Below are 27,811 nucleotides of genomic sequence, written 5' to 3'. Positions count from 1 at the left end.
TGCGATTTTAAATTTTGCAATGAATGAGACGAAATAAGTCTAGGAAAATAGATTTTCAGCTCATTCCTGATAGAGATTTGCTTATTGAAGATCTCCAGGAATTCTTTAGGTCTCAAAATACAGATATTTTATTATAAATTTTCCTTAGTGATGTTCTGTATAGCGTGCAGTTTTAGTATGCGGATCCATAGTGAAAGTACTAGTAGTGGTGGTGTGGTGGTGGTAAAAACAGGAGATAGAAGCTCAGCAGGGGTTTGTTTTTATTCTGTCCTCGACATACAATGGTTAAATTAAAGACTTGCCCAAACATTTACGTACATTTTACGATCTGTGGATCCGTATAGCAAAACTGCACCATGTTTAATTTCGTAATACCTAAATTTCATGGTTAATTTTTCCATAAAATTATTTAATGTGAAAATTTTCTGAGAGTCGGGATATTCTATTTTTTCTTGAAGTAAACTTCAGACTATATAACTGGCAACAGTGCTAAGACTTGATAGCGTCATTTAAAACAGTGCAACCTGGTGAGTTTAGTATTGATTGTTTTCATTTGTTTCAGCATGGAAAATGGTAAAACCTTCCATGGTATACTTACCCATTACATAGTTTTAATACTTTAGTAAGAAATTAGCTTTTCTTAATTTGTTATATGTTTAATACATTTAATAACTGCCCAACGCTATTTGAAGCATGGGGCCAAAAAATGATGAAATCGTTTCTTACTTTCGTGCAGTGTTTCATCCTCATACATTAGTGATGAAAAATTATTCGAAACTTGTATTTTTTTTTTATATGCAGATGATAAATAGAAAAAAATAATCAATTAAAGGAGACTGCATAAAAGAATAATTTTAACATCGTTCTAACGATAAATGACATATTTTCAATGATTAGTTTTAACCTTTTTGTATATATCTTTTACTCAAGTTGACTCATGAACGAAGTTCAAATATTTTACTAAAAACACGGGTGTCAATCCCACCGGCGACGTGTGCCCGTAATATTTGTAAAATAGTTTTCGTCCCACCCAATATTTCAAATATCTTAGGTGAACTATGAATAGTGATGGGCAGTGGGAATATTCCCGGTGGGAAGGAATTTATTTCTATTTCTTTACTTTATCTTCCAAATTATAAGAACCATATGACTAATTACTTTATTTTAATATATTATGATTTACTTCTAGGTTTTAAAGAATTTGGAGGTTAAAGAATTTTAAATTATTTGACATTATTTTATATACCTAATATGATTTTTTAAAATTCCATTTCCATTTGTACTAAAAAGTAAGGTAATTGTATAGAATTGGGGGACCAAAACTAGCAAAAAGTAGGATGATTTACGGAAGAAATGAGTTGATAGTGGTGTTCAAGTAGTCAAGAAAGTATCGAACACATTTTTTTTTTTAGAGCAGTAGGGGATTTATACAAAACGGAAAGGTAAGTGGAAGTGGTTTATGAGAGAAAAGAAAGTGAACTGTTGGTAACGAAGATAGAAAACAAGGTGCCATACGGGGCTCTAACCCGCCTTCGTTCCCTAACGCTCGCTCTGCATTGCTGTCTGAATTTAATGTTGTTAATGTAATTTAACGTATGAAACCATAAGACAACCGCATCGGAATAGAATATCGCAAAAAAGTAGGTGCAAAAGATGGCCCCCAATGCTCAAGAATAGCCAAAATTAGCAAAGTACTAATTTACAAATGATGAAAAGGAACCATTTTGTAAAGTAATGTAGAGTTATGTAGAAATAGAGATGAAGTACTATTAATAAACCCTGAACCACCATTAGTAATAGACGTCGGTCTGTCTTCTCTTTCTTACTCGAATTTCGGAAAAGGTACTCGGACTGTTTTTACATGTGAATTAACGTATGGAATTTCGAGAAATAGGTAGAATAAAAGGTCGTGTATGGCAATGTTACGTGCTAAAATATAAAATAAGTAAGTATCTTGCACATTTTGTTCACATAAATTGGTGAGGCATGTATTTACTAGCATTTACCCAATCTAATTAGTTTATAACATTTATAAATTTAATGTGTTTATAATATCTTTAATAGAGTCAAGTTGAGCAAATGTACTTACATATAAATTTAAACTGTTACTATATAATTTTTTCACACATATTTAATTGATAGAACATATTGTAAATAAATATTCATTTATGCCTACTCTCTAAATATAATAAAGTGTTAATAAAGTAACCGTTCAGAATATACATTTTAAAGAATCCTCTGTGGACAATAGTAATAATATGCTGTGATATAAAAATTAATTCAACTTTGAAATCACAATGTAGTAAGAGAATGCAATTTTCTTTCTGATTGTACATAAATTTCCGGATAAATTCCCATTTTGGGAATCTTCCCGGGAATATTCCCGAAAAATATCTTCCCGGGAATTTATTCATCTCTAACTATGAACTATGACCCGAAAGAGGGGTCAACCATTTAGCATTTTGCTACGTTCACAAAACAATGTTAGGCAAAGTTGATATGAAAAAAGTAGCACAAAATATTATCCAATTCCGAGGAAAGCCAGGCAGCTTTTGACCCTATGAAGGTGAAAGCAGAGTATAGTGTAAAACAGGGGCAGATCCATGACTGACTTCTGGGGGAGGGGGGTTTTAAAGGCACCAAACTCTGGGATGGATTTTATGTATATATATAAAACGAAAATTTCTTCTGCGGGGGAATCGCAATCGCCCCCCTGGATCCGCTCCTGGTGGGAAAGTAATAAATTGTAACTTCATGTTTAGATAGCAAGCAGCAAAGCGAGTTTAGTTAAACTCTACACCCTTGAAGCCGTATTTACATTAGTTGTAGGCCTAATAGCTGTTTCCGAAACCTTATTGTTTCTGAGTATTCACTTCTCCCTACATATTGACATTAGTTTGTTTTTGGTACACACTTGGTATCATTTAAGTTTAAGTAAAATCGTAAAACAAGGTTTACTATTTGAATAAGCAAATAAACTGTAAGTGTGTCTCAGTGTTTGTTTTAGTACAGCATTTTTTTTTCCAGAAAATTAGATTGTCAAAGGTAAAGATAAAACAACAACAAAAGAGATTTTGTTAAGAGTATATTTCTTAATTTTCCGGATGAGTGCAACCAATCCCGCACTTTCCTAGTTGTATTTTATACTTCTTAGTTCTGCCGGTAGTATGTTCCCCCAAAGTTTATATGTTGTTGACACCAATGATTCATAAACGAAAGTAACCAGCATAAGAAAATCGTAGAATTTCTATCAAGTGGGACAAAACACTACCGGTACCACACTAATTCGTACTTTATGTTAAACAATTATTTATTCACGGTTCAGGTTATAACTATAGTAGGTGCTGGTAAAATTTAGGTACACAATCTTATACAAAATTTACAGGCAAAATTCAATACTCTGCATGGAAAGACACGTTTTTAAGGAATATGTGTATTTCATGTCTGCGTGTAGTTACTAGTGTGAAGTCATTACGTATGATTTACGATGATTAACACTACTGAGTACCTATGAATAATGAGTGTAATAGATGTTATTTTCCGCTGACAGAATATCACGGGACAGTGCACACAAGCTATATTTTATGTATACGGTTGTAAGGTCGCCAGCCTGAAACCGCTACAAGTTCCGTACGAACTCGTATCACTACGAAACCCAAGCGTCTTAACTTTTGTTAGCGCGTATACCCAACATCACTAGCGCGCTTACTCCCTTCGAACGCACGAGCATGGTACCGTACATGTAGCGATGGGCAGTGGGAATATTCCAGTTGGGAAGGGAAGTATAAAGTAGGAATATTCCAGCTTTTTTATCTGGCATATAGATTCCCCGAAAAGAAAAAAATATTTTCATTTCTTTAATTTGCTTTCGAAATTATAAGAACGATATTGCTAATTATTTTAATATATTATTCTTCTAGGTTTTAAATAATTTGCAGGTTAAAAGATTGAAATTTGTTAACTGCATTTTATATAACTAGTTAATAATATGATATAAGTTAGCATATCCATTTGCAATAGAAAGTAGCAAAATACTGGGTTGTAGATGAAAATAAACCAGTTTGTAATGTAGATATTCCATAGAGTTAGAGGTGAAGTAGTATCAATAAACTACGAACCACCGCTAGCAATAAATGTCGGTCTGTTTACTGTCTTTGACATGCATTTTGCTCTCTGAGTAAAAACCAGATATTGAATAAAGAAATTTCTGTACTTGTTAATGCAGATACTTTTTAAATGTAATGTTTATGTAACTAAAATTAGGGTAGCTTCACAGGATGTTTCGTTAGTACCGGTGTTTCCGGAACTATGTTGGATTTGTTTTCATTTTTGTACGTGTGTATTCGTGTACCAAGCGTTGTTGGCGAATTTTTGTAACATCGCGTATACTGTCAAAATTAGCCTGTCTTTCTAAATTAGAGATTCAATAGTACACAGTAAAAAGAGAGTAACAAATCACAGTGTTCCTCAAATCAACATCTCCCGGCGGGAGCTCATGTCGTTCGGATTCCACGTTAATCAGTAGGTCCACCTCTCATATGGCCTCGCTGCTGAACGGGACGTAAAACTCAAAATAAATAAATCAATCAAATCAACATTCTGCATAAATGCCATCCCATACGCTAGCAACTTACGATTTTTCGACACACTACATATGTTTTCTCGCAGTTACCAATTTGATTTGTTTATAATATTTAAAAATTTATTATGTTTACAACATTAGTATTAGGATCCATTTTAAAAAATGCACTTGCATATAAATTTAAACTGTTTAACGGTGTAAAAGTATGTGGACTTTCTATACCAAGTGCTTTTCCTATATATTTACGCGCGTAAACCATTGTAAGTAAATATACATTTATTCGTACTCTTTAAATATATCAAAATAAAATAATACCGTTCAGAATATACATTTTAAAGAATCCTCTGAAGAGAATAGTAATAAATATACTGTGATGAAGAAAGGAATTTTTGAAAGCATTATATAATTATGGAATGTAATTTTCGTGTGTTTGCACATAGATTTCCGGAATATTCCTAGAAATATTCCCGAAAAATACTTTACATTGAATTTATCTATTACTACGAACAGGTGCATTAAGCTCCAGTGCCCTGATTTGTTTTAATAGCATTCGTGCTATCTAGGGCCACCTAGAATAGGTTGAATTGTCTTACAGTGTAATATTTTCATAGCAGGTGTCCAGACACTACTTCTGTACGCAAGTCGTGAAAGAGTTGCAATTTTCAACAATTATCTCTTGTGCCCCTTTTAATTTGATCAATGCTGAGTGGAGTTTTGACATGTTGGCGCAAATGAATCATAGGTTCAAGGAAAGGATCAGGACGCACTGTTTCGAATACGGGCTGGTTAAGGTCGTGTATGACGAGTTGTTCGTTTTGTACAATTGATCCTTCAAAGATTAGATGCTTTGACTATTTCACTCTGTCTACCCCATGATAATAATGAGTACTGTCTTTCCTCATGAATCTTGTCGAAGCACATCTTTGGCGTGAGATTCATGTCTCCATTCTGTTCATTGTTTCCGTCTCCTTTAGCCTAGCGGCATAACCGTGAAACGTCTAACTCAAAAAAAAATAATTTCATTTCTATTTGTTCTTAGAAAAATAAAGCATATTAGTCTGTGTTATTCCGTCTCGATGATGTACCAATTGCCTGAATAGTCTTGTTGATGTTTCGTAAAGCTGAAGTTTCTCTTCCTTATTAGACCGGGATTTCTTCAACTATGTAGCATTCGTAAAGCAAATAATTGATATATATATATATATATATATATATATATATATATATAGGGTGTCCGGTAAGGAAATTCAAAGATTTTGGGACGTGATTGGGAAGGTCATTCTAACCGAAAATGCTTATGTGAACATCCCCCCTCGTTCCGGAGATAGGAGTGGGGATAACCTTTTTGACTCTTGCACTTGCCGATTTTTGTTTGAAACATCATAGCACACCCTGTAGTTGGGGTTATGTTACATATTAAACTTCATTTAAAAGCTAATATAACAAGCTTGCAGGTGGTATACAGATTGTTCCAGTACTACATACAAGAGGGAGTTAACGTAGGGAAATTTTTCGACTTTCCCTATAAAATTCACCTTTCTAAGCAATTTTGCACTGTTCTTGAGAGGAAACACTGTCGCTAGAGGAACAGTATCTGATTAGGCGAAAATGATATTGCATACCAAAGATCCAGGTGAGGTGTCACGTTGTTAGCAATATTAGAAGCCATGAAGATGCATTCTTCCTAACTCTTTACCCTAATAACATACCAATGTTCCAACGTTGAATAGATAGCAATGTTCACGAATATTAATAAACGAATAATTTTATGCAAAATTGGAAATAATATACTATTCTCTGATATACGAGAGCGCTAGAGTTCTATGCGGGAACACTGATTACAGTTCTGAACAACAGATGGCAGTGAAACAAAACCCACTTGATTTAAAGTTTTCGTACAATATACTACACCAAAATGTCCATCGCCCAAGTTCGAATAGACATCTTCCAGTAGTACTGGTAATTCATGGCGCAGGAAATACAAATAATATTCACCGGTTAAATGCTGGGGCAGAAAAAAGGGACCAATGTTCTGATTACAGCTAATCCCCGCCAAACCATTTACAGAAAATCGTTAGTGATATTGTTTTACTGTGATTGCCGTAGGATTTTCGTTACTCCAACGGTGCCAGTTGTGGATGTTTGTCCCATTCCTGGTGAAAGTTTCCTCATTGGTGAACAAGATGAATGGCGAAACATTAGCATGCTCCTCTACCAATTGGAAGAAACCTACACGTAATTCACTGTCTCCTGGATGTAGGTGTTGCACTCTTTGTCAGATAAAACCCTTCTCCTCGCATTACATCATTTACATACGTGGGAAGTGCAAGTCGATTAGAAAGTCTTCTAATGTTGGTGGTTGGATTTCGCTGTATAGAATGAATAACTTTGTCTTCCTGTTGAGGAGTGTATTTTGAGGCTCCATCACATATTACCTTCTCGCTGGGAAGCTCACCAGTTTCCCACAGTTTAGTGTAATGACTTGTGTAAAAACGTGTGTAAATGCCTGTACAGTAGGGACTCTCTGGCGAGAAGATCTTCGTTGGTATTCTTTCACCGCACCTTCGGCATTACCATCACAAAACCAGTAGACGTACATCATATCTGCATATTCAGCATAGGTGTATAGGAGCGGCATTCTACTACAACATTGTCGAAGTTCTTTCACAGTCTACAAACAACCTTTTTGCACTTTCTCATGGCAACGAAACTCCTGCTATCACTTGCACACACGAGACACAAAATAACTAATAAGGACTTTGATTAGTTGCTGAGCCCCACTTACAGCAGAAAAAAATCCAAAAGCATTTAAAGGAAATTGGGCATAACAGTGCCAACATGTCTGTGGAGTGCAAGTAAGACAAGCAAAATGTTTGTGTGTATTAGAATTATTTATGATTTCGAGAAACCTATTGCAGTGGGCATTCTGGCGTAGTGTACTGTACGAAAGCTTTAATTCAAGTGGGTTTTGTTTCACTACCATCCGTTCAGAACTGTAATTAGTGTTCCCGCATAGAAATGTAGATCTCTCGTATGTTACGGAATAGTAAAGTATTTTCAATTTTGCATAAAAACAGTCGTTTATTCATATTCGTGTCTACTGTCATCTATGGAAACTTGGAACATTTATATGTTATTTGAGTAAGAAGTTAAAAAGAATGCTTTCCTTACGGCTTCTAATGAAGCTAACAACTTGACACTTTACTTGGATCTTTGGTATGCTGTATCATTTTCGCCTAATCAGATTCCTCTGTTCCTCTAGCGACAGTGTTTCCACTCAAGAACAGGTCAAAATTGTTTAGGAAAAGGAATTTTATAGGGAAATTCGAAAAATTTCCGTTCGTTAACTCGTCCTTGTATATAGTAATAGTAAATCTCTATACCATCTGCAAGCCTGTTTTATTAGCTTTCAAACGAGGTATAATATATAAGATAACCCCAAATACAGGATGTGCTAGAACGTTTCAAACGAATTTCGACAAACGCAAGAGGGAAGAAAGTTAGCCCACCCTATCTCCGGAACCAGGGGGAATATACCCTATGTTCACGTAAGCATTTTGCTTAGAATGTCCTCCCCTATCACCTTCTAAAATCTTCGACTTTCCTCACCGGCTACCCTGTATATATATATATACGGGGTGACTGGTAATTCGATGCATTCCTTGCAAAGGGATATTCTACACGTACTTCGGAACACTTTCACCTACATGAACCAGAGATCGCAAATTAATTATTTCTGAGTAATTTGCACATGTGTAATTTTTTTGAAATTTGCCGGCTAAGGAGAGGTGCGCGAGAAAAAATCACCTTGATCCACATCCACATACAGTAGAGTGATGAAATTTTAATGTGTAATCCTGCATACATATGTAGACCATTTAATATCGTACAGCTCGTAACTCTGCACCATTACTGTGTTATATTCCCGAACGTGAAGTAAGGTGTAGTGGTAGAAAAAATTCATTACTGCACCTCAAAAAGCAACCTATCAACATCGCAGAAGTACTTGCCCCAAAGAAATGACTGCATGTTTGGGAAGAAGTGAAATGGAGATGGTGTGCATTCAAAAGAATACGCGAACTATGGCGGAATTCGTACCCAGGGTCGTGCATCTTTCTGACCAACATTCGAAAAGTGAACGGGTGCGTCGTTTTCCAGGAGGAAGACACCTTTTGTCAAAATACCACGCTCTGTTTGTATTATTCTCAATCTTTAGTTAGTGCTACAGTACTAAATATGTGATTCTGTTATGACTTTCCAAGGTTTACATTTTCGGCTTTCCAGACAGCTGAAACATTAGCTTGTCATTGTAGTAATTGGTACGGCAATGGTCGTAATTTTGTTTCGGATTATTAAAGCAACGTATTCTATTGCTATTTGTTCTTTCTTTGTGCATTTGTGTATTTATGCAAGAGAATCACTCAAGGAAAAGTTCAGATCTCCAACTCCGAGGTCTGAAGGTCTGGGATTTGGGAATGATCTAGGCCTGGCCTTCTAAAAAATACCATTCCTGCCTTCGCCTAGTGGAAATGAAGAAAACCAGGGAAAACCTAGTCAAACCAATGATAGCATACCGACGGAGCACCACCAAAGGAACTTCGGGTTTAACTCTGAATGACCAAAGTAATGATCATTTTATTTGGAATCAGCATGGAGTATTGGTGCTTGCTTTCCATGCAAACGGTAACACAATTACCAGGACGCATTATACCTCACTGCTGCATGCGCTGCAGCATTTTGTGAAATTCCAGAGCGTGGCACGCTGACAAAAGTTGTTCGACTATTAGAAACAACGCACCTGGGTGTGAAATCCGTCATAGTTTGCGTTTTGTCTTGACCACACACCATCTTCATTCTACCTCTTCCCATTCATGCAGTCATTTTCTAGGGGCAAGTATTTCTGCGATGTTGCCAGGCTGCTTTCTTAGGTGCAGTAATGGATTTTGGACCATTACACATTACTTCATGTTCGGAAATATAACACAGTAACGGTGCAGTTACGAGCTGTACATTATCAAATGGCCTACAAGTGTTCGTCGATGCATTCCTTGCAAAGGGATATTCTTCAAGTACTTTGGAACATTTTATAATGTATAGTGTATTACATACAATAGATTCTCTCAAATATTCTGAATCTCACGTATGTTTTTTTTTTCTGGCGCATAAAGATCATAATTTCAATTTTTCTCTATGTTCCGAAAGTTACTTTAGCGATTTATGTTTCAGTGTGTTTATTTCATAAATAATTCAGTTGGTACTTAGCATATTGGTAATTGATTGAACATGCTTTCTCATATCTTCAACAGGCACTTCCGAATGAATACTGTTACAACAGTTATAGAAGCAATTACAATAATCTAATGGTGAGATCAAAGTAGCAGCGATTGAAACAAGTTATAATATATGTTTTCAAGACTTACTTTATAAAAGCTGAACTTCGAGATGGAACGTAAATACAAAAGTGAGGATAAAATGTGTTTAGCCAACACTGAATTAAACTTTAAACTGGGATGTAGAAACTGTTATGTTCAATTAGAGGAAATAACTTTGAACACAGAAGTACAATCCATGTTCAAAGAGGAACAGAAACTGATATTACCCTCACCCAGAGAAGAACATCGGAAGAAATACAAGATGCGTTGCAAATTAGAAATTGACAATGTGAGAGCAAAATCTGAAACAACATCAAATGTGACAACTTCACACAGAAATAATCAAGATGACGGACAAAGTAAAACGGAAACGTATGAATTGATTTCAAATTACAGAAGAGAAATCAATCCGAAGTACATAGGCAAATCAGAGTTGTTAAGTTCCGAAAGGAAAATGAAGTGTAGAGAGTGCTATGTTAAATTAGAACCACTATATTTGAACACAATAGTACACCAAAAACAGGAAATAATGTTACCTACAGTGGAAGACCATGAGATGGTAAATCAGTTGAGGTTCAATTCAGAAATTGATGAATTGAGATTAGAGCCAGAAACAAAATTAAATGCGGCACATACAAATAGAAATAATCAAAATGACAGAGCATGCAAAGAGTTAACTAGTGAATTGACTTTATATTATAAAGAAGGAAGCAATCCAAAAGACATAAATAAATTAAACTCGAGAACTGGAAGAAACAAACGACTTAATTTTGTAAATAATACTGAGACAGGAGAATGCGCAAGCGATCAACGTGGGTCATTCTCAAGTGACACAGAAGGAATTGATTCACAGGATATTGATGAATCTGATAATGAAAGGTATAGTTTATTTTATTTTATATTTTATAAACAATTCCTAAATACGCATTCATATATTTTTAAAAAATGTTAACGTGATTATTATTTTCTTTGGTCTAATGATATTACAGCAATAGATTTTGTGAATGTTTGCGCTATTAAATAGGTTAAAACTATTTACCTTCGAAGTACTTCGGATGTGCTTTACCCATCCATCTCAGTTGTGTTGGGACTTAGGTAGAGGCTACGAAATTTGTAATTTTCTGATAGTGTTGTGTTGTTACTTTGAAACACTAAGGAGTAAATGTGTTCTAGTAGTTTTTTTTTTTTTTTGAAACACATGTTTTAAATATGTAATAATCTAACGTAGGATAACTCAAAAATTTAAGTTTATATTGATTTGGCAACAGTGTTTATCTACCAGTATGCACAGTATGCGAAGGATTTCCCTTATTGAAATTTGCTTATGCAAAATTTTGTATATAATAGTTTACAAGATATATAGTTGGTTCCGGTTAAAAAGTTCACCTCGCATATAAGATATTTCTGTAAACTGAGTGAGTGATTCACTCATCAGCAGATCTTCGAAATTATCAGGCATGGAACCTTGGCACTTTTATGTGCTTCTGCCTAATACCAGTAAAACTGAACTTCCATCGACAAATATTTAAATTATACAGGGTGTATCACACCTCTCACCCCAGGCATGTTTGTCGGTTCGCAGTAAATTTAGATACTTAAAACAAAAAAATGAATGACCAAATCGTATGTAAGAAAGCAAATGGTGATGCTTCCATATTCAGTAGCGTAGTGGGGATACCTGTAGGGGGGTCAACTCCAAAAATTTAAACGAAAAGTGGTATTATAGGAAGCGTTATTGAAAAAGAAACAACTTTTGTAGGAAAGTCTTTTCGTTAACCCTCCCGTTAGCTTGCTTTTGGACAACTTTATTATACGAAGTGGGGATATTGACTACCGCAGTACATTTTTTACTGATTTAGTTTCAGATTCCAAGATTTTTAATGAAAAGCTTTATTTAGCATTGAAATACAGTGTTACAAATTATTAAAAACATCTAAACTGATCACAGGTGCAAAGTACAGTAAATATTATATCATTCACAAGAAAAAATTCGGTATTGAACACCTGTAAAATAGAAAAAATGCACATTTTGATTATGGTTACAGTACCTGTCCTCAAAATAATAAATAATATTTTTGAAGAGCTCATTCGGGTACATTTTTGGACAACATGCACTTTGATATGACAGCAGGAAAGAAAAGTTGTAAAGCTATATTTCCTCTCCACAGATCAAAAGCACTTGTGAGATGTCCGTAAGTTTGAACAGTCTTACTAAAGGTTGTTTCTTTTTGAATTATGTTTCCGAAGAAATTAAAATTGATAGCACTTTGCATTTGAAATTTTGGAGTTGAACCCCGTAGAAGTATTCCCGTTACGCTACGAAACATCACCACTTGATTCCTCACGTACGACTTGACATTCTGTTCCTTGTTTGAAGTGTGTACATTCACTACGAGCCGAGAAAATTACGTGGAACGGGTGGTCTGATAGTAACAACTCAACAACAAATAACAGATTTAGATGGCAAACCGTAGAATTTAACGAAAAGGTTTTTACTATAAAAGTTATTTCTTTTTCAATAATACTTCTAAAAAATCGAAATATGTACCACTTTCCATTTGAAATTTTGGAGTTGATCCAACGTGGAGGTATTCCCGCTACGCCATCGGATATAAAAGCATCACCTTTAGATTGCTCACGCACGATTTAATCATTCAACTTTTTGTTTGAAATGTCTACTTGCATTATGAGACGAGAAAAATGCCCGGGACGTGTGGTCTGATACTCCCTGTATATGAAAGATGGAGTTCTAACTAAGAGGCCATATTGGGACACTCATTTCAGTCACATCAAAGGTTAACCGATATGGGAACGCGGTATGAGAGAGTGCGTTTCGTTCAGATCATTGCTCTTAATTTATTATCTGTATATTTGTGCCCTTCTGATTTAAGAAGTTCCAAATGTGGCGAAGGAGCTGTTGATCAAATCATTAGATCGACAAATGTTCACCAATGGGTTGGTTACAGTGATAACCATACAGTGGTCTGAATGGAGAGCACTGACTGCAGGAATGAGAGAGTGTTTTGCTGTTCTGGGAAGCGGAGTTCGCTTCGGCACGGTATGCCGGAGATCCCGGATTCGAGTCTCGGTCTCCAATCAAGTCACTTTTCATTCTTTGTAAGTTATGGTCTTTTATGTTTACTATAAGCTAAAAATTCTATTCTATAAGAAATATATTAAAATCAAAATTGCATTTACAGAATAGGTACTTATTCTTTATTTTTCTTTATAGTCAATAATTATGTATAACTAATGTCGTCTTGGGAAGCATTTTAATGTAATTTGTATTTTAAATTTATTTTTGAACATTACCAATTTTAAGCATAATTATGAACAATTTTATTAGTTTCTCTGAAACGAAGGAACTAAAACTTTCCGATCTGTTACATTATTGATCTTCCCAAGGTATGAAAATTCATTTGTGATATATTTGGATTCATTTTCAAGAGCCAGCCAAAACCTGTGTCGATACCTATCAGGTTTACATGCCATGTACTGGAGAAACCAAGAGCGAGCTTTACTTTCTAATAATTGTTCATTTATTATAATCCATTAACCGGGAGTGTAGCATGTCTGACAAACAAATCTATACCGCATTTTAGCAAATTTGTGTTTTCGACCGTTCATTTCTTGTAAACTTGAATCTTAAAATCTTCTATATTTCAGTGAAAGGGCTACAGAACATTAGTTTGTCATACAAAGGAAATTTTCCCTTCTTTAACTAAAAGTACTTCCAGGACAACCTTTTTGTACCAGTGGTTCCAGAATGTAACATATTCCCAAAATGCATCCAATTCTTTTAACGAAATGGAGCAGTTCCCATCAGCAAGTTAACTCTTGCTTCTAATTCAGTTTTACTACAAACACACACACACATATATATATATATATATATATATATATATATATATATATATATATATATATAAATATATATATATAGAGGGTTGATTAATTCGTGTGTCAATTTCATTTGTTCACTGTGCAAAAGTGGTAGAAGGTAAAGCTGTGCAATTTGATGTAACTTTAGACGAAGGACATAAGTTTTGTTTCGCCATAGAAGCATGTCATTTGTACTAAAGATTGAAGAGATATAGGGTCAAAGGTCAAATTTCGATTTTTTCCTTATGGGACTGCAATGGTAAATTCTGAAAGAGACTAAGAAAAACGTAAATCGAAGTGATAACAAAGAAAATGCTATATGGTATGATTCTACGTCGCAGGCCGACAAAATATGCGTCAATCAAATGTCACGGTCAGATCAAGGTCACAGGCCACCTTGAGAACCCATTTGAATACACTGAGAACAACGTAATGTCTGTATTAAATCATGTTAAACATCAAAATGAAGCAGCGGAACAAGCAAGGAACACTCAGTATGAGATCAAAGGTCACAGGCAAACACAAGGTCAAAGGTCAACCACAATAATCGATAGTCGCTGAGAAAACAGCATTTGTTATAATAAAAGGGGATGTTGAAGGACGAAAGAAAACAGCTGAACAATCTAAAAACAATCCGCACTACGCTGAGGTCAAAGGTCACAGGCAATTACAAGGCCAAAGGTGAACAACAAATATCAAATTTATTTCTAAACGAGACGTGAGCATAATGTGGGTGTGCTTAACACTGCGTTATTTATGGTCTCGGAAATGCACTGGGTTTATTTAGCATGAGCGTCAACGATCCATCTTGAGGATTTAATGTTACTTGGCTAAACAGTATTTTACTTATTCTACATGTCCGCCACCGTGAATCAGCTATCCCCCACAGTATTTCTGTAAATCAGCTGCTTAGTGAACACTTTCTGAAGCATGATGCGAGTGATGTACTCAGGACTACGTTCGATTTCTTGCCTTAGTTGTTCACCAGATGTGAGTCTGTTTCTATACACCACCTGTTTCAAAAAAACGCAAAGAAAAAGTCACACGGCGACAAGTCGGGACTTCTTGTGGGCCATTGCACCTCACTTCCCATAGAGATCACACACTGTCCAGACCGTTCCCTCAGAACAGTCATAGTTGCATTCGTACGATGCACACCATCTTGTTGATACCAAATTTCATCATTCTCGTTCATGTTCATACAATCCAACTCCGGGAAAAGAAACTCACGTAAAATCCGCTAATAATATGCTTGTGTCATTTGCGTCGAAGAAGAAGGGACCAATTATTTGCGTTGCTGTGATATCCATCCACACAATTACACTAGTCTGATCAATGGAACGTTCACTGCGAACACGTGGTTGAGAACGATCCCAACTTCGAGCATGAGTAGACGAAACGGAACCATTAACAAAAAAGTTTGCTTCATCTGTCACAAGTAATTGGAATAAGAACATGGGGTTTTCATTCAACTTATCAACTAACCAATTACAAAAGAACACACGCTCACCGTAGTCTTTTTCGCAGTTCCTGAATTTCCCAGATGATCTATGGTTTTAATTCCATTCTTTTTAACAGTTTACTTAACGTTGACCTATAAAGACCAACTGCAAGACTACGACGGATCAGAGACTTTTTAGGGGATTGAAGAATAGATACAGCTATTGCGTGTATGGAAACAGTTACTGCGAAACTATTTATAGAGACGATATATCTGGGTGTTCGTTATGACAACGTTCAATTCTGCATGAGCTCTTCGTCGTGTAGCTGAAGCAGATTTACCACAATGCCACTCCACCAATACCAGTAAATCTCCTCTTTGTTCTACCGATAAAGAAGTCATTGTGGATACGCACGCATGTCAGAGTTACGACCAAACCAATTAATAAACCGATGCACTTCGAGTGTAGACACAAAATGTCTCTCTCGTGTTTTGTCCTTATTCGACTTCAAATGCACTTGACTGATTAATATTAACAGGAGTGGCGTCTCTAACAGTAAGACTATGTACAAATGGTGTTCTCTATCAGCGGCTGAGGCTGCCACTCCTACTATTGTCAAGGTACCTCGTGGTGCCATCCTGCTTGTAGCTCGTCCATCACACTTGCAACTTTATCGTACGACAAACAGAGGTGTTGGACTTGGTTGTTCAGCTGTTTTCTTTCGTCCTTCAACATCCCCTTTTATTATAACAACTGCTGTTTTCCCAACGACTATTGATTTTTGTGGTTGACCTTTGACCTTGTATTTGCTGTGACCTTTGACCTCATACTAATATGAGTGTTTCTTGCTTGTTCCGCTGCTTCATTTTGATGTTTAACATGATTTGATACGGACATTGCTTTGTTTTCAGTGTATTCAAATGGGTTCTCAAGGTGACCTCTGACCTTGACACTTGATTGGCGCATATTTTGTCCGTTTCCGACGTATTATCATACCAAACAGCTTTCTCTTTGTTATCACTTCGATTTACGTTTCTTTCAGACACTTTCAGAATTTACCATTGCAGTAAAAGATAAGAAGAAGAAGAAAAAATCGAAATTTAACCTTTGACCCTACATCCCTTCAATCTTTAGTACAAGTGACATGCTTATATGGCGAAACAAAACTTATGTCCTTCGTCTAAAGTTACATCAAACTGCACAGTTTTACCTTCTACCACTTTTGCACAGTGAACAAATGAAATTGACACACGAATTAATCAACCCTCTGTGTGTATATATATAATCTGTTGTCCTTGTAGAACCCTTATATTTACGTTTAATGCGGCATCCACCCTTTTATGATGATCGTATACGGTTGTCATATTATTTTCCATGCTTTTTCTACTCTTCAGACTTCAGCCACCACCTGTCTACAGTAAACTTATACGGTCGTCAATTTAAATATTATTCCTCATATTCAAAATAACAAAGAAAAACTAGCTTGAAGAAAGTGAACTGGTAGCCATAAAACATACGAAATATGAAAAATGTATTAATTTTTAGTTCGCGTAAATTCCGCGTGTGGCGTTTTGATCGGAAACTGTATACGTAAACACAATTATATATATATATGTAATGTTTCACAATGACATCGACAACGTTTGACAGGTGATTCCTGATACCAAGATAAGACAAAAATTATAGACAAACAAATGCTTCCTTTAGGATACTTGAAATAATGAAATTCAACGGTTTATAGCTCCAAAAGTATGGGAACAACCACAGTGTGATCAAGACTTCACTTAGGAACTAATATTTGCCCTATCCAAAAATCCACTTTACAGAATCCTAAAGTGCTCACGCAACGATTCCTACAGAGGTAGTTCGGCTACGGGAATATAATTTGAAGTACTCATCAAACTACGTTTATAAGAACTGTTGTGGAAGTAACGCAGGATTCTGAAACATGGTTATTTGGATAGGGAACATATTATTTCCTTAGTAAAGTCTTGATCCGACTCCGGTGGATTACATAGTTTTGAGTTCATAAATTTCACTTTTTCATGTACTCGGTAGCCTATAGCTCCGAAACGAAGCATTTGTGCATCAGGTTGGTCTATACTTTTTGTATTGCTTTGGTGTGTCAGGAATCACTTTCCAAAGTTTGTCGGTGTGGTTTCTAAACACCCTATATATATATATATATATATATATATATATATATATATATATATATATATATATATATATATATATATATATATGCATTTGTCAATTATCAGTCTCCATGGACTTGCGGGTAACGCATAAACAATATTTGGCTTAGCATGTAAGATTGAACTTGGTTTTTCTTTTAAGATTTCACTATCCTCATCTACCGACATTTGGATTCGCATATGTGCAAATAACCATTCTGTGCAATTTGCTACAGTAACAGCGGAATTTTAATTGATAATCCGTGAGGTGGCCTTCAGAAGGGAATCCGCTCTCATTGACCTGTATTCACAACGTATTGCACGTAGGAAACTTGTGTTTTGTCCACATCCGCATATCTCTTCCTATAATTATGAGTTTGAGTTCATTTCACTGACATTTCTAAATGATATATAATTTATTGCTTCATCATTATCAGTAATATTTACAATAATTTTGAACAAAAAACGTTTCCAAATTCAACATAATGGACATTTTTATTGATTTGAGCTTCCTTGTGGCTAAACATTTAGCGGATGCGCTTTTGGTGTGGGAGACCCGGGTTCGGTTTCAACATGAGTTCTGGCAGAAACTCATGGTTCGGATCTCATGTTAGCTGCAACTTCACCGCTCATATAGCCTCTTTGCTGCAAGGGCGCTGAAATAAAAATCAGGTATTTTTTATTAATGTTTGGGTACATTTTCACTCTCAAAAGCGCCACTTGGAGTTAATTCTTTGAGTTTCTGAAGTGTACGAAGTATACCTTCTGGTCACATAATATTCGTCTTGGTCACTATTTAATGTTCACTCAAAAGGAGGAGTAAGAGAAACCCACATCACTAATTGACAAGCTAGAAAAAATTATTTTGTTAAGCAATACGTTTGTCAGATTTCAGTTGTTGCTATTGCTGCCAATAAAGATATATATTTAATATGCCATGATAAAAAAAAAACCTTAATTTGTCACACATGTCAATTGAAACAAAAGAGTGTCTGATGAAGGACAGGTTAGATGTCTGAAATCGTAACACATTATAGTTTAGAGTACAGTGTGTTTTGAAGCTTTGGTCAGTGTTTCGTTGTTATAATATCCAATCCAAAACCATGGATAGTGTTGCTATGTGAATTGACGAAATGACTCCTATCTCTAACTAGATTTTGTAAACTATAATAACGAATATGAACCTAAGATGGTAATCATGATAATTAATCTTCTATCCTTAGGCAGCTCGTTGACCGAAGAAAACAACTACGAAATCAGGGTGAGAAACGAACTCAAAATTTATAAATAGTCAATCTTTTTATGGTGTAGGACAGTTGTGACAAGGAGATGGTGATGATGAGAAAGGAATAAAATGGTGGAATAAAGAAAGAAGGAGGAAACGGAAGATTCCCACGAAAACAATGCATACGATCTTTGTTCACCACAAAGCCCACTTATCGCGATGTCAGCGAAATGATTACGCTGTTTAAGCAAGACAGTTCGCTTTTCCAACGCGATAATTTATAATTTCCCTATAGTTATCAGTCATGAGAAATAAGAAAAAAAATGTAGTTTGTGAGAAATTCTGGAGCCCTGTAGATAATACATGAGAACCAATATCTAAAGAGACAAGAATGAGAGAACCATTGACTAATGCATGCACGACATACGTAATATATGAAGTTTTGTCCTTCATTTTTTTTTTTTTTTTTTTGAAATCACCGTTTCATGAATAAGGAACTATGTACGAATGTAAGAGAATTATAAATTGTGTTCGGCTGTTAAATATATGTAACACGAATACATTTATTATATTAACTAAATTGACACTTCTCCATTATACAAGCAAAGTTTCCTAAATGTATTTGGAGGCCGCGGTGGCTCACTGGTTGAGCGTTCCGAGGGGTCCCTGTTTCGATCCCCGCTCGCGTCAAGTTAACCTTGTGGGGGACAAGCACCCTGTGCGTGGGTTTCCTCGGGGTTCTCCCGTTTCCTCCCGCTTTCTTCATTCTACCATTTCATTCATTTCTCATCATCATCATCTCCTTTAGCCTAACTGACATTTCGTGGAACGTAAAACCCAAAGATTTAATTTCAAGATTTCGTAAATGCATTTAAATACGTGTTTCACGTCTTCCATACATTCTCTGTGGATTGTAAAAATGCAGATCAGCATAATAGCCACAATTTCTTCGGCAAGTGCTGTAGCGTTCACCTGCTTTTAATAAACTACAATATTGTATCTTCATTGTAGCATAGTCTTTGAGTCAATGGTTTCGATTTTTTCCACTAGTGCAATTCGAATTATTTAACGGTTGATTCTATGAATATTGTAGTAATTGGATTTATTATTAATATTACTACTACATGCTCGTGTTATTTATGTGTAATATTATTATTATGCAAAAATAAAAGGAAGTCCATTTTTAATCAAATTGCTTCAGAGCAACGGGAAATTTTCTCTTCTGATGGGAAACTACCTATATGTTACAGAGACAAACTTCCTCTGTACATCGGCAAAATTGTATTTCCTTTGAGAGAGATAGAAAATTAACCTGTCTCAACTAGAGCATGACTAAAGTTCCTAGTTAGAGACAAAAGGAAAGAATATGTACTATATTTATAAAAATAATTGTCTTCAATTTTCTTTCGTAAGTACTGGACATTGAGCAGAAAATTATATTGAATAAGTGTTTCTCCGAACCTGAAAAACTTTGTAATAATAACAGACTTCGAAAACTTGAAAACTTTTAATCGGTTTTTGAGAAAGTGTGCTCACCTTCCGAATAATAGATTATAGCTCATCCCTTCAAGATGTTTTATTTTCAACGTCGTTAGTTCTTCTCGGTATACCCGAAGGTCTCTTTCGTGGGCCATAGGAGGTCAGTACATATTACATGGGAATTATGATGCCTTGCATATAACTTGTGGTTGTTGTAGTGTTTCGCGTTGCTGTATGAATTCATTAACGAGCTTTCTTTCAGAAAAAATCTCTCACTGCAAAATAATGGAAGCTTTGGAGCATTTAATCATTTCCCCTGAATTCATGTATATATTCCGAATCATCTTTGCTTCGTTTTGTGCGATCTCTCTTCTCAAACATCAACTCAGATATAATATAAAACCTTAATTTAAAGAAAATAAGAGATTCGGTTGAAAATAAATATGGAAAATATAAAAGAATGTTCAAGAATGTTTGCAAGGTATTCTGGAACTGATGTGAAAAACTGAGTTGGAAAAGACGATGTAATTAGAAAAAATGTATACCTAAATCTCTCTTATAAAACTCATGAATGGTGACATTAAAGAAGCAGTTAATAGTCGCATTAAATAAGGCGAGAATCCAATACGAAAGCCAGAGCTTTATTTTGAAAATTCAAATCCTGTTGTGTCTAAAGTGTAAAATTTCACTAAGTATAATTTATCCGTTTGAACATATGGATCTTAGAGTAGATACTAACAAAATAAGACATTCACTGTTTCCAGAGCATCCAGCGAAACGTGGAGAGATATATGTTATGTATTATCCTAACGATAGGAAAAGGATTACATGGATCATAAAGATTACTGGAAAGTCAGATATCGACAAGTAACGACCTAGTATGTGTCTTCATTTTAGGTGTTGTGAGGAAATCTAAGCACTGCAGAGCTACCAGCAAAAGAATTACCGAAGATGTGTTGTTATGGAGTAACCAGGAGAGATTTTTGCCTAGCGGTGAATTGACAATATTTGACTGTCATACGTAAAAGTTTTACAGATGCAGAAAGTAAAAAGGATAATTAATTTGAACTTTTTTAAAAAAAAAAATACTTCGTAAACGGTTTCCTAAAGAAAACAATCTGTAAACAAAGTAACCTTAGAAATTTAATCATGGTCATCATACTGAGCAGACTTCAAACGTTAGTCTGTGGGAGAATTCAATATTAATGTAGATGGAAAGTGGAATATCTTTGTTACACTAGGGTTGTCATATATAGAAAACAAGAGGTTTAACATTATTGTCCTTCAGTTAAGAAAATACAGAGCTGCGACTTATATATGTCTTGAAGAAAGTTAACTAGTAAACGATACGCCATGATTGCCTAGAGATAAAAACAACTTTATGCATAGTCTATAGCCAGGCATTTCTTAAATTACGGAACATTTCTTTCAAACACTTTGTAATCAACTGAAATCTGTTTTAATATAATTCGCTTCTTTGTAGTAATGTATTGTGGTCTATTGGCATTGAAACATCCCAACGAAAATCACCTGTCAATAATATTTATAAAATGCATTAAATCGCATACTATCAAGGAGAAGGAGAGAAGTAGAAGCAAAAAAGAAAAAAATATGAAGAAAGAAAATAAGACATCAAATAAAACGGTTCAACTCTAAAGCATACATATAAGAATTAAACACACTAACTGATAAATATAACAAACTTGAAATTGTATAACAAAAGATTTGTTTACTCTGACAAGAACGTTAAACTATACATTTATTTCTTCGTTGATATATTTGCCAGTTACCTGGTAGAATATCTTGTTATGAAACTCCCTAATGCAACTCAAAACCTGCATCAATTTTTAACTACAATGTTGTAAAATAAAACTTATATTCTGTACTTTTCGTTCTACTGCCAGAAAAGTTCCTTTTCACAAAGATTTCGCACCAAACACATATGCGAGTTTCCAAATAATCTAACATTAACAAAGAATACGCACGCATGAGTGTAAAGTATCACAAGATATATCAAGTTTATATAATGTTTTTTTTTCAGCACATTGGATTGAATAAACAAAATTTAGTCTCCCTTTCTATATAAGTTGTAGTCTTCAACAAATATCAATTTTAAAATGCTCGTTGTTCGCAAGGGAAGAATACATTTACAGGAAGTATTTTAAAGTGTATTTGATCTTCTTACGCTGTATATTTAAATCTAAATGAAACTATAAGACTAATTTATCCTAATGTTAACTATGCCTCGATACACATTTCGTAAGATTAAAGTATTTTCCCATAATTACGATACATAGCAAATCAATATCATACTTATAACGAGGAAGTATTATTGAACTTACTCATTCTCCTCCGGCCATAGAAGCGGGTCGTTTTAAATGCTTGGAATGTTTACTTACGTTTAATAACGTGGTTATATTACAAGTTCTTCCTGTTAACTTCGCCATCGTTATGCATTTTTGGTATACATTTTTTACCCTATTGCCCCCCATTCAAGATTTTCATTTCAATAAAAGTGACATTACAGAATTTCATACCCTGCCCAGTTGTAAACATGTCCAAAATTTCATTTTAAACGATTTAGTCTCATTCCCATTATGATACAGTCAGCGTCTATTTGAGTGTGAAGATTAAATATAAAAAATATTCCTTTCTCCTTTGTGGAATATAGCATATTTTTCCAATCCTTCCAAATCGTTTCTACTTCGTGGGCTTAAAATCAGTTGCAAGGAATTTAGAACTTCTCTTTTCCCAGACTTTTATTTCGAAAAATGCTCAGAAAGTTTCACGTCCTATCACACAGATGGCTGGCAAAAAATCTAGGAAGCATAATGCCGTGTACAGTAGTTTCGTATCTCAAATCATTTTACAGATGTCATGAACATTGTTAAATTAGTGGCTCGTCTTATTATTTTATATTTGCGATAACTACTTGTATTTAAAGCTACTAAAATCTTGTTGTTCCAAATGTTGTAGACGAAACTCAAAAATTTCCAGAACTACGTCGTTTCCAGTACTATAGGTCTACATACGTTTTTTTTTTTTTTTTTTTTTCAAACTCTGGGATGGTTTCAGGTATTAAACTGTGTAAAGGTCAGTAAGATTTTATGATAATATAAAACTATTTAAACACACACACACACACATACACACACACACACACACACATATATATATATATATATATATATATATATATATATATATATATATATATATTATTTAGATAACTTGTACTTTTTCTTTATTTTAGGAATACTTCAGAAAAAGAAGTACGAACGATTGTGAGTACAGTTGTGAATGTTTCTAACAACCAACAAAATGTTGAGGGATCAATTGAAGACAGCGGTATACAAAACGAATTAACTAGGAAGAATATAATATCATTTGTGTGTGACAAATGTAATAAGGTGTTTAATTCAAAAAAAAATTTAGGATCCCATATGATAACACATGCTTATGGAAAACCGTTTTCTTGTGAAAAATGCGGAAAATTATTTAAATTAAAACTATGTTTGAAAAGGCATTTAATATTACATTCAGCTCAAAGACTGTATTCTTGTGAGAAATGTTCTAAGTCATTTACAACTAATCTTTACTTAAAGCAACATTTAATGACACATAACACCGTGAGGTTGTATTCTTGTAAGGAATGTGGAAAATCATATAAATCAAAGGCTGTGTTACTATGTCATTTAGTAGTACATTCAAGTGACAGACCGTATTCGTGCGAGAGATGTTCAAAGACATTTAAAACCAAATGGTCACTAAAGGAACATATATTATCACACGAAAATGTGTACCCGTATTCTTGTGAGATGTGTGAAAAGTCGTATAAGTCCAAATACAATCTAAAAGCTCACATACTATCTACACACGCAGAAAAACATCCGTATTGTTGTAAGCAATGTGGAAAAAGCTTCAGTACGAAGTGGACGTTAAAAAATCATCGATTATCTCATTTGAATGTTAAATTATATCGTTGTGCGGAATGCAAAAAGAGATTTGTGGACCTGTTTAGTTTGGAGAAACATATTTTAAAGCACAGAAATACACTAGAAGACGCAGAAGTCGCCAAGTATTATTGCGATATTTGTGGCAAAGTATTTACTGATAAGAAGCTACTAAGACAACATATTTTATATACGAAAAGTCATGGTAATCATTGTTCGTATGTATGCGATAAGTGTGGTAAATCATTCATTCGACAAAAGTTCTTGAATTCTCATCTAAAGACTCATTTGGAAGTAAAACCCTATCCCTGCACAGAGTGCGGAGCATCATTTCTTTTAAACCATCAGTTAAAACACCACTTACTAATTCATTCAGGTGAACCCCGTTACTCATGTAAAGAATGTGGAAAAGCATTTCTTACTAAGTCAAACCTCCAATCGCATTTACTGATACACAAGAACATAAAACCGTATTCTTGTGAAATATGCAGTAGATCATTCCGTCAGTTGCAAGGTTTAAAGTATCATGTATTAAGTCATAACAATGAGAAGAACTATTCCTGTAAAGAATGTGGAAAATTATTAAAAAGTAGAGAAACACTTAGGACTCACATGTTAAATCATACAGGTGTAAAGCGTTTTATTTGTGAAACATGTGGAAAAGCATTTCTTTTCAAGGGTAGGTTGGAATCACATTTAATGACTCATAAGAATTTCAGACCACATTCTTGTAATATTTGTAGTAAATCGTTTCGCCAAATATCAAAGTTGATTCGCCATATTGCAACTCATAGAGTTACGAGGGAATATATTTGTAGTGAGTGTTCCAAATCCTTTAAACATTTAGGATATCTTAAAAACCATATGTTAATTCACACAGGTGAAAAATGATATATTAGAGAGGAATGTGATTAGCCGCTTTCTTCAATGATTCACTTAAAGATTTTCCACGAACATATATATGTTTTGAAATTTATGGTAAATAATTTACATTACAATGTAATTAAGATAGCCTAGTGATGGGTAAATTCCTGGGAAGGTATTTTTCGGGAATTTTCCGGGAATTTATGTACAATCACAAAGAAAATTGCATTCTATTACTATATTATAATTTCAAAGTTAAATTCGTTTTTATATCACAGTATAAATATTACTTTTGTCCCTAGAGGAGTCTTTAAAATGTATATTCTGAACGATGTTATTTTATTAATATTTTATTATATTTAGAAAGTACGCATAAATGAATATTTATTTATAATGTTCTATAAAAGTAAATCTGTTTCAAAAATGGTATAGTAAGTCCACATACTTTTATATCACTAAACAGTTTAAATTTATATGTAAGTGGATTTTCTAAACTTGAATCTAATACTGATATTATAAACATATTAAATTTTTAAATATTATAGACAAATTACGTTGGGTAACTGCCAGATGACTCATGTCCCACCATTTTGTCAACATTTGAACATAAATATGTATGTTCACAATATTTACAAGATACTTTCCTATCTTCATAATTTTGCATGTAACTTTGCAACACACAACCTTTCTTCCTGCCCATTTCTCGAAATTTCATGCCTTAATTCACATGTAAAAGAAGTCCGAGTACCTTTCAGAAATTCGAGTCAGAGAGGGGAGACAGACCGACGTCTATTACAAACGGTGGTTCAGGGTTTATTAATAGCAGTTCATCTCTATTTTTTACATAATTCTAGATTATTTTACAAAATGGATCCTTTTCATCATTTGTAAATTAACACTGTTACTTTTGGTTATTGTTTAGCTTTGCAGGGCCAGATTTTGCAGCTACTTTTTTGCGATATTCTATTCCCATGCGGTTGTTTTATGGTTTCATACCTTAAATTACGTTAGCAACATTAAGTTCAGACAGCATTGCAAAGCGAGCGTAAGCGAGTGAAGGCGGGTTGAGCTACGCAGGGTACGTTGTTTTCTATCTTCGTTACCAACAATTCACTTTCTTTTCTCATATAAATCACTTCCACTTACCTTTACGGTTTCTACAATTTCCCTACTGCCCTACGAAATGTGTTTGATACTTTCGTGATTGCTCGAACACCACTATCAACTCAATTCTTCCGTGAATCATCCTACTTTTTGCTAGTTTTGGCCCCCAATACTAAACAATTACCCTACTTTTTAGTGCAAATGGAAATGGAACTTAAAAAATCATATTATTAGTTATACAAAGTAGGCAAAGAATTTTGAATTTTTTAAACTTTAAATTCATTAAAACCTAGAAGTAAAACATAATATATTAAAATAAAGTAATTAGTCATATGGTTCTTATAATTTGGAAGATAAAGTAAAGAAATGAAAATAAATTCCTTCCCGGGAACTTATATGTCAGGGAAGAAACCCGGAATATTCCCATTTTTTAAATTCCTTCGCACCGGGAATATTACCATTGCCCATCACTAGATAAGTCTAGTAATTTATTTGGAAATCGAAATTATTCTTTCGATGTAATTTTAAGTAATTGTTAATTTATTTTTTACTGGTATTTTATGAACACTATAAGTTAATGTCAGGGAGACCACAGAGCTCTATTACCCCTTGATAAATGCTAATGTAAGTTTTCCCTTACCCCTTGATAAGCGCTAATGTAAGTTTTCCCTTACCCCTTGATAAGCGGTAATGTAAGTTTTCCCGTTACCCGTATATAAATGGTAATGTAAAGTTTTCCGTACTTTAACGGTGGCTTATACCTCTAGTTATGGAATTGAAGAACGTATTATTGCAACTTGCGTACGTGAGAGAAACCACGAAGCCCAGACCCCACCACCTGTAATAATGCTCTATGGGAGTTCATACAGAGCGTCGTTGCGAAAGAACCATAGTAATACTACTGCCGAACTGCCATAAGGTGCGAGACAAGGTTTCAATCAAGTTACCCGTGCAATGCTCCGCAAAATATCGCACAGACCCTGGCTACGCATTCTCCTTTGTCACGAGAATGACGGCTGACGGACCGATCCTTTGGACACTTCCCTTCACAACAAAACTTCTCGAAAGCATTGTTGTTCATGTTATTCAGTTCTTTCTTTATACTATTTACATACATTTAGTGGTTTCTGTTACTTATTTTCAGGGGTAATAGAACCTTGTGGCCACTCTGCATATGATACACCTCAATTGCCATATGTTAGTGTAAAGTAATTTCGGAATTTGCTTTACGATATCAGAGAATCTTATTTATATCTTTTCACTTTTATCGTTAGGAAAATCCATTATTATTTCATAAGAAACGACTTTTGTAAAACATATATTTGGTATGTGCTTTGTAAGTTTCATGCAATGATTAGATTTCTGTAACTACCAGAGCAGCTATTCTATTTTTATGAAGATTGTATTACATCGTTTCTGATATACTATGAAATGTAGAACATCCTAAGCAAAAATTAATTGTAATGTAAATTGAATTTCACACATAAACGTATGTAGTATAGAATTGTATACCACAATTGTATAATAACCGTTACCATTACGGGAATAAAAGTAAAATTTTGTGACGTCTTAAATTTTAATTTCACAACCACATGAAGCACCTCGATTATCGAGGTTCAAACTTAATACGAAAGTGGAATACGAATTACGAATATTATATAGTAAAATTTGTTTATGAGATCTCTTGAGTCGGAAACAACCAGTGTAAACTAATGTTCAAAATTTGTGTCG

At 34.5% G+C, this 27,811-nt stretch overlaps 1 protein-coding gene across 5 annotated transcripts; it reads left to right on the top strand.

Moving 5' to 3' along the window:
* The first annotated feature begins 478 nt into the window (after nucleotides 1-478).
* On the top strand, nucleotides 479-27,811 carry LOC145684387 (uncharacterized). Of its 5 annotated transcripts, none has more exons than XM_081756647.1 (3): nucleotides 479-527; nucleotides 9,889-10,833; nucleotides 23,413-27,811. In XM_081756647.1, exons 2-3 carry the CDS (start codon nucleotides 10,025-10,027, stop codon nucleotides 25,001-25,003), a joined length of 2,400 nt encoding a protein of 799 aa, XP_081612773.1. In that variant the 5' UTR covers nucleotides 479-527; nucleotides 9,889-10,024; the 3' UTR covers nucleotides 25,004-27,811. The 5 variants fall into 5 exon arrangements, with proteins under 5 accessions (XP_081612773.1, XP_081612774.1, XP_081612771.1 ...); XM_081756648.1 differs by having other exon boundaries at nucleotides 518-573; XM_081756645.1 differs by lacking the exon at nucleotides 479-527 and adding an exon at nucleotides 529-588.

The sequence above is a fragment of the Thermobia domestica genome, chromosome 4 (assembly GCF_964235325.1).
Source record: "Thermobia domestica chromosome 4, izTheDome1.hap1.1, whole genome shotgun sequence".
In the NCBI taxonomy this organism is placed as follows: Eukaryota; Metazoa; Arthropoda; class Insecta; order Zygentoma; family Lepismatidae; genus Thermobia; species Thermobia domestica.
Note: the sequence above shows the minus strand (reverse complement) of the source record. Positions and strands in the feature narration are given on the sequence as shown.